General features: G+C 41.5%; 1 protein-coding gene across 5 annotated transcripts in view; it reads left to right on the forward strand.

The window, feature by feature from the left end:
• The window catches only part of ARHGEF28 (Rho guanine nucleotide exchange factor 28), a 313224-nt gene extending 310075 nt beyond the window's left edge, over nucleotides 1–3149 (forward strand). For 3 of the 5 annotated variants that reach the window (XM_021939453.2, XM_009208612.4, XM_009208613.4), the window contains one exon: nucleotides 1990–2337. In XM_021939453.2, the coding sequence (XP_021795145.2) occupies nucleotides 1990–2159 (170 nt within the window). In that variant the 3' untranslated portion in view covers nucleotides 2160–2337. Of the gene's footprint in view, nucleotides 1–1989 lie in introns of all 5 variants that reach the window. The other 2 variants (XM_021939454.2, XM_009208611.4) reach the window with 1 other exon arrangement.
• The last annotated feature ends 5513 nt before the right edge of the window (nucleotides 3150–8662 follow it).

The following is an 8662-nucleotide window of genomic DNA, read 5'->3' on the forward strand; positions in this document are numbered from 1 at the left end:
AGGGAGGTTCCTAGTTCTATAACAATTGCTGTGTCAGTTTTGAGAAGCTTAACATTAATATGTCTTTTTTTTTTTTTTTTGCCTTTGCTTTCTTCTTTTTTTTTGGCAAGTGACTCTTCAAAATGTAGTATTGAAGGGAGGGAAAGTGTTAAACATCGAGGGTCTCTTAATTTAGAAAAGATGGCCAAGCCATTTTCCGCACAAAAAGAAATGAGAAGCATGAGAGTCTTGATCATCAGAGCAAGGCCTCATCACATGGCCGCCGTCCTCTGAGCTCAGATCCAGATCACTTCCTAGCTGCACGATGAGGGGCAGAATTTCACTAGCCTGAGCCTTGGTTTCCCAGCCTGTAAATTGTGGGTTTTAGCATTTTGAGACTTAGAGATGATGAATGTAAAAGACCTGGGACAACTCCTGTGCCCAGAGAAATCTCTCTGTAAATGGTGGCAGTTAGAGGCACCTTCTGCAGGTATACTTTCAGTTGTTAGTCAGTTCCTGGAATTTGATGTACAGCATTTAGAATCAGGAGCAGTAGAATCAAGCTTTGTGCCTATTGGCATCTAAAAGGTCAGGGATGGGCTAAGCCTTTGAGCAGAGCTGTGGTTGCAGCCTCACCCCCGTGCCTCCCTACCTCTCTTCCTCCTCTCACCTGCCTCGAGGGTCCTCCTTTGCTTCAGAGGCACAGTCCAGCTGTGGTGCAGCTCCTCCAGGGACCTTTATCTGCTCCTGTGGTCCTGGCTGCTCCTCCGCCATTGACCCACCTCCTATTGGAAGATGGGATGAAATGAGGTGTGGCAAGGCCACCATGTCCCCAAAGACGGAGCCTTCTGGGGACAGTTTTCCTTTCATTCCTGCCAAGCCTTGCTTACTACCTTCTCTAGCAACCAAAGATCCTTGTCAGGAGGGCAAAGGCCACAAGCATTTGTGTCATTAGAATGTCTGCACGTGTGTGTATCCATCTAAATAATAGAGGCTTTGAGAAAATGTGGCGAGGGTTACAATGGCCTCTTTTTTTTCTTTATGTTCTTTAATTTTTTAAAAATTTTAATTTGTATAAGTTTGTAGTAGGTGTATATGGCCTCTTCTTAATGACTGAAAAAAAAAAAAAAAAAGCAGGTGGGCCTGAGAGCTATTTGCCCTCCTTTCCCACCTGGACTTCCATTCCTACTTAGGTTTTTGTTCCAACACAAGGTGGTTATTTGTAATTTTGCCATATGGCTGAGCCTGAGGGTGAGTGGTCAGTGGAACAAGTGCAGGGAAAATGGTTTGCAGCAAGTGTCTTTCTTCAAAAATCAAGCCTCCCTTTTGTCTTTCCTTGAAACGATAATATTAGAGGATTTTATCAGAAAAAGGGAGAATACACAGTGTCCTGCTGTTGCTAGGTAACCAGAAAACATCAAACCCAGTCAGACCTGAAACTGGCTCGATTTTCCCTAGGAACCTGGCTGCTCTTGCTGAGTACTTTGTGTAGTATTAACAGATTTGTTATTAACAGCATAATGGTGAGGCTGGAGGGTCTCCTTCATTCTTTCACTTTTTACCCCCACCCCTTGCCCACATCAGTAAAGTGCCAAATATGTTATTGGAGCCTTGAAGTCAATTCTTGACTTACAGATATGCTGAGGGAAAGTGCTCTGCAGATGCAAATATAGTTGATTTACACATAGCTGGAGTATATACTGTATTTCCATGACCTTCACCCATTTTAAAAATAAACGGGCATCCCTTTTTCAGCCATAGCAGTGGTTTACGGGCCTATGAACGGTGACCCATATTTAGTCACAGGAGACATTTGTGCATACAATCGAACACATCTTAATGATACTGATGAATGATTTTGACACTATTATGTTCCTTTCTCCTTGGGCCTGGCCATTCTGTGGCTGACTATATGGGCACTGCATTTCCTAATCTTAGCTCGAACGCCAAGACATCTGTCTTGTACATCTCAGGCAGACTCCTGTAACCTGTGCTGTCTGTTTCTTGCAGATTTGGAAACCTCCCACACTGAGTCCCCAACCCCTCATGACTCAAATTCACACCGCTCTCAACTGCAGGCGTTTATAACAGAAGGAAAGCTAAATCTACCGGCAAGGACAATGACCAGACAAGATGGGGAACCTGGAGATGGCGCCAAAGAAAATATTGTTTACCTCTAATTGTGTTGTCATTTTTCCAAACAAAACAAAACACTGGCACTTTTGGGAGAAACTTTTTTTTTTTTTTCCATTCCTTATGTATGTGTGATTGTCTGTGTCCAAATTGCTTTAAGAATAATATTTAATATTTCCTGCAAGCTCATTTTTTTGGCATAAGTCTAATTAAATTATTGAAAGCAGCCCTGTTTGTATAATCTTTAACTTATCACATCTAATTTCAGATTTCTGGAGGAGCAGCTAACTTGAACAAGCAGAAATATTTTAAAAGTTGTTTTGACTCTAGAGTAAAATTCCATGTCACATTTTCTATCCAATCACTGGATTTCGAGATTCCTTTTAAGCTCTCAATGAAGCAATTTGGATTTAAAGAGTGGTATTCACAAGGGGTGAACTTTCACAGCCAGGGCAGTTGCCTCAGTGCCCACATAGGCACAGTGCCACAGAGGAGGATGTGGGAAAGGGCTTTTCTCAGCTAGTTTTTATGTGCTCATTTCTTCTGGGAGCATTAAAAGTGGTGATCTGTTACAGTCACTATTTAACTGGGCACCTTTTGTGATTGGTCAGCCACTGAGCTAGGGATACAGTCCGGACTTGCTTAGTACCTAAGCCTAATGCTGGTGGGGTTTCAAGACCCAGTTCAGCATCATCTTTTAACGAGGCCCAGAGGCCTAGAGCTCCCAGTAAGTCATTTTGATGTAAATAGTGAACTTTGTTAGAGCCCTCAGTTCTATCAGCTGGCCTGTCCCTCCCAGCACCTAGAGCACCAACTACCACTCCCTGGAAAGAACCCTTCTCTGCAGTTTTTTTTAAGGACAAAACTGCCCACTCCTCATGAAGCTTGCTGCCTGGAAACACTTTTCCACAAAGGAAAACTGGCATATCCTGCCTTCTGAGTAGTATGGGTCTATGTGAGAAACCAGGAGATATTTTTATCTTGTTCGGAAGTACTTGTATGTATTTTGGTATCAATAAATATCTTTTACCTCATTATTTTACTTTGTAATTTTAACATTGTGTGTAGGACCATAGTAAAACACTCATTTCACACACACACATAATCTCACCTCATGAAAAGTGAAAATAAAGGAAGACTATTAGATTCATCCAAAAATGCAACACTTACTAGGAGTGAGATGTGATAGGAACAGAAAAAAAAAAAAAAATCACCCAGATTCCAATAGTTTTTTCTCCCTACTTAAAGTTGTTAAGTTGGATATCTACATTATATTTTTACTTAGGCAAGTCCAATCCTAATTTTTTAAAAAGCCCCTTTCGGGGGCTGTCTTTTTCTGGCTTTTGCTGCTTCTGGCTATTTTTGTCACAATTACATTAAAAATTCAGTGATCTTTTCACAGAATGGATATAACTTATTAAAATTCTATTCAATCACTTCACCTCCAAGCGGAATTCCTCAATTACAACATGTATCTCCCATTCCTAAAGACATCTAGAAATATCTGTCTTTCCTTTTTCAATAAGGTCTAGTCCAGAATCCTCTATCTCTTGAATGAAAAGCATATAGATATTTCAGTCTAAATCCTTTCTCCAATAACTATAAATACCTTTCCTTTCTTCATGACATTATATATAGAAATAGTGAAAATATGTTAAGATGTTCAAAATCCTCATGGCGTTCTTTCTTTAAAAATGTGCGAGCTCTGGATTTTCAAGACCTGCAAAACAGGTCTGCATGCAGTTCCTCTGGGAAAGCTGGAGCATTTTCTTAAGTACCTACATTCATAGGTTCCTCTGAGCAATTCTCTTATTTAATTTGATGACTTTTCAATGGCATATAACTACATTTTAAAGCTTTCTTGATAAGTTCTTCCCTTTCTCCATGTCCTCACTATGTAATGAGCTCAGATCCTACTATGGTCTGAATGTCTGAATGTTTGTGTCCCCCCAGATTTATATGTTGAAAACCTAATCACCAATGCATTGATATTAGGAGGTGGGCCTTTAGGGGGTGACTAGATCATAAGGATGGGGCCCTTGTGAATGGGATTAGTGCCCTTATAAAAGCGGCACTAGAGAGCTCTCTTGCCCCTTTGCCATGTGGAGAATGCAGCAAGAGGACACTTTCTGTGAACCAGGAAGTTGGCCCTCACCAGACATGGAATCTGATGGTTCCTTGACCTTGGACTTCCCAGCCTCCAAACTGCGAGAAATCAGTTTCTACTGTGTGTAATACACCGAGTTTATGGTCTCTTTTGTTATAGTAGCCCAAACAGACTAAGGTCTCAAGACAGAGTCACAGAGTGACTCTAGTACAAATTTACTAATCTTAAGAGATGACCACTCTATTTTTCAGGATCATAAATGAGTTTCCCCAAAAGGACCTACTTTTCTCACCAAGTTAAGAGCTTAAAGGAAACATTCATTCCTTTAGAGATTTGTCCTAGAAAGAAGAGCAATATTTTTTGCTCTGTCCCTTCCAGGCTGCATGAATTTATTCATCATTTCATTTAGAGTCCAAGCTACTCTGCATTTCATCAGGACTATATCATTCCTGGAATCGTGCAACACTTCCCAGCCCACTCACAGTTGAAGCCCCTATTCATTCAGAAAAGGGTAACAGCCCTTGGTGCAGAGGACTTGCTGTGTGTGTGAGAGTTATGTAAGGTGAAGAATGTGAGTATAATTACATCATGGGGTGACAAAGAAGTGGAGAGGAATATGTATTTCTTCCTGTGACCTAGGAATACATGAGTTACTTTCAAACTGAGAACCAACCTGAGATTGTTAATGTCCAACCCTCTGTATCTCTCTCATTGAGAGGCAGCAGAGCATAGAAATTGAAAGTATGGATTCTGGATCCACATCTGCCACTAACTCGTTGTGTGTCCTTGGCATGTTACTTCACCTCGTGCTGTTTCCATTTCCTTATTTATAAAACAGGGATGACTACCTTATGGAATTGTTGCAAGAATTAAATGATTAATATATGCAATATGCTTAGAATAGAGCTTGGGATATAGTAATCACTAAATATATGCTAGCCAGTATTATCATACTGTTTAAAAAATCTGTTAATAATTGCTCAGCCTAGTCCCAGTCTTTAGGCAGATTGCTTCCACATAGCCAGAAAAAGTGAATAGAAAATTCAAACGTCTGGAGATTGCTAGACATAAGACTGGGGAAAGTTAGGTAAGTTGAAAGTTAGCTTTCAACTTATTTGCATTTCTAAATCTCCTCTTAACTCAGGTATTCAGTAAACATTTATTGACGGTCTGCTAAAGGCCAAGCAATCTGTGCGGGACAAATTAAAGATGAATAAGCATGCAAGCCATTGGAGAAGACTAACACATGAACAGATGATCCTAAAGTAGAGAGGTGCCAATAATTATATAGAGAAGTACAAGTTGCCATAGGAGCTCATAGGAAGAGCACACTGGAGGCTAGTAATAGGTGAAATGGAGTTGTTTTAAAGAAGATGCTTGAGGCTGGAAGGATAGAGAGCGGGAGTAGGGAAAGACATTCTAAGCAAGCAAAATGCTATGGTTTGAATATGTCCTCAAATTTCATTTGTTGGAAACTTAATCCCCAAATTTTTATATTGATTGGAGGTGAGGTCTTTGGGAGGTAATTAGGATTAGATAAAGTCATCAGAGTTAGGCCTCTGTGATGGTACTTCGTTACCTTCTAACAAGAGGAAGAGAGACTTGAGCTGACATGCATGCTCTTGCCCTCTTGCCATATGATGCATTCTGCCATGTTATGACAAAGCAAAGAAGGCCTTCACCATGCTCTTGGACTTCCCAGCCTCTAGAACTGTAAGACTGTAACATTTTGAAATAAATTACCCAGTCTCAGATATTCAGTTATCATAACAGAAAATGGACTAAGACAGAGGGAAACCTGAGCCAAAGTCTGGAGGTTTGAAACAAAAGACAAGAGAGACACTGTGGCATATATTTGGAGATACCTAAAAAGAGTTCCTCCCCTCTAGATTAAAGTGTCCAATGAGAATGTCCATCTATCTCTGCCTCTTTCAAGTACTCTATATAAGAAGTGGGGGAATGTGGAAGTCCACCCCTGACCTCATTGGTAACTGATCAGGTTCCAGGCTATGGAGCAATAGCAGACTCCTTCCTGGGATGCTATGCACTTAAAGTGTAATCAAATGCCCCTTCATCCCCTCACCTTTCCACATCCACCTCTTCCATAGAGCAATGTAGGTTCTAGTCAAATGGGGAATTGGATATCTTCCCATTTGATCCCAAGTCAGAAGAAACTAAGAGTAGAAGGAGTCCTGGGATCACCTGAAGATGCTTATTGGAACAAAGGGGACCAGGAGGATGCCTAAGTGTACTGCTAAGGGGTGGATTGATGACTTGTATGATAACCCACAAGGCAAGATTGTAAGTAGAGAAAAAAAGACAGGCTGATGTACCTCTTCTGCTTTATTTTTTACCCAACCCTGATGCTACTCATAGCTCCCTGTTTTAATCTACCACCTAAGGCTGTGTGGAGAATGGAAAAGAAAAAAAGGAGGGGAACACATGGAAGATTCCAGAATTATCTTGATTGACATGCAGAGTTTGCTCTTTTCTTTCCTGACTGCCTCTCATGCACAGATGTCCCTCTACCAGTGTGAGAGAGGCAGTGAAAAATATGGAAAAGCCAAACAGACTTGGGCCCTACTTACTGGATCTCCCCCAGGGCCACAGGGTTGCACACCACCAGGGGGCACTACGCATGCTCTGGAGCACACATGCTTGTAGATTCCAACATGAGTGGAAACTTATGGAGTTGTACAATCCTGCAACCTTGCTTCTGAGCTAGGTTTGCTTACCTATGAAATGATGATAATAATAATAGCTATGTCCGGATCACCTGAAGTCAGGAGTTCGAGACCAGCCTGGCCAACATGGTGAAACCCTGTCTCTACTAAAACTACAAAAATTAGCCAGGCATGGTGGCAGGCGCCTGTAATCCCAGCTACTCAGGAGGCTGAGGCAGGTGAATTGCTTGAACCTGGGAGGCAGAGGTTGCAGTGAGCCAAGATCGTGTCACTGCACTCCAGCCTGGGGGACAAGAGCGAGACTTTGTCTCAAAAAATAAATAAATAAAAAACAATAATAATAGCCATGTCTTGCAGGGCTGTTGTGAACTACCTGAAGAAGCCCAGTGCAGTAAATGGCATACAGTCAGCACTCTAAATATGAGAGCAGTTGTTATATGCTGGGGATAGGGGTAGAAAGGCAGCAGGCTTGGGCATGCTCAAGAATCGAAGTAAGTGGGGCATCACTACTTCAGTTTTGTCCAGCTCATTTTCCTGTGCTGAGAGATGTCAAAGATCAAAGTCTGTTAGGATGCTGGGCTCAGAGTAAGAGCTTCATACTACTTATTGGATGAGAGGATGAACAAGAGTCTTTGGAAATCAGAGATCAAAGAGTTGACAGAACTAGAACTAGAACCCTGATCCATTACATTTCTTTGCCTCTGGCTAGTGAGTTCAAAGCAGTCAGCTCAAGTTGATGATTGAACATCGTTTTGGGTGAAGTAACAAGGGAGCATGGTTCAGTGGTTCTGTAGAAGCTTCATGGCTGAGAAACTTCAACATGCCATTAATTGAATCCTAGTTGTCTGTCTACTAATAAAACTCTTTGAAAGGCAGAAAGTCAAAGGTTTTAGATACTACCAGCAGCTATGGGTCTCACAACAAATGCCTAAGGAGAAATAATGAACTTGGTACAAACATAGGATTATATTTTCTCTGCTGATTTCACTAGATTCTATAGTTACATTAGAGAACTGTTCCTTATTTCTGCAAGAGCCCCAATTTCTACCTTCCCCTTTTTTATGCATAGGTCTGGCAATAAATTTAACTTGGCTCAGTCTCCAGGCAATCCAGGGTTAAACTGTCTCCTGGGGCACAAAATTTCAGTCCCTAGGGAAAGTTTGAAAATGTTCTCTTCTTGTTCAGAAGCTCATTTGAGTGTCTCCATTTTATTTCATAAATGAGATCTGATTTGTCTCCGAACATGTATTTCTACTTACTCAAGAGCGTGTCTACGTTCTTTTCTTTCTCTCCTGAGCCGGTTTTGGGATGTTTGCCTATTCATAGAAGGAAACAGTGAGGGAGAAAGCAGCTAGAACTCTGATGAATGGTTTACTTCTTGTTAGCAACCCAAGTTAAACATTTAATGATGGAAGCGGGTATGGGCTGAAATGCCATTTGGGGGTAAATTCCTGGCTTCATTTTTTCATGCTCTCTTTACCACTACTTGCCCCAGCCCCCCACACCCTGTATAATGTCTGAGCAGGTTTTCTGCATAGTTGCCAGTGCTTATTTTTACAATCTCTAACATAACAGCTTCAAATATAAACACAAACATAGCCAGCATGAACGACAGCATCTGCATCGGCCACGGAGCTAAAACAGGCTCTTAGAAATGGGCTTGACATTTCCCTTGGCAGCTTCACAGCCTCCTTGGAAAGCCTTGGTCCACCTCTCTGCTGCTGACAAGCTCTGATTTGGGTATGGCACATGCCAGCAA

The sequence above is a fragment of the Papio anubis genome, chromosome 5 (assembly GCF_008728515.1).
Source record: "Papio anubis isolate 15944 chromosome 5, Panubis1.0, whole genome shotgun sequence".
NCBI classification, from domain to species: Eukaryota; Metazoa; Chordata; class Mammalia; order Primates; family Cercopithecidae; genus Papio; species Papio anubis.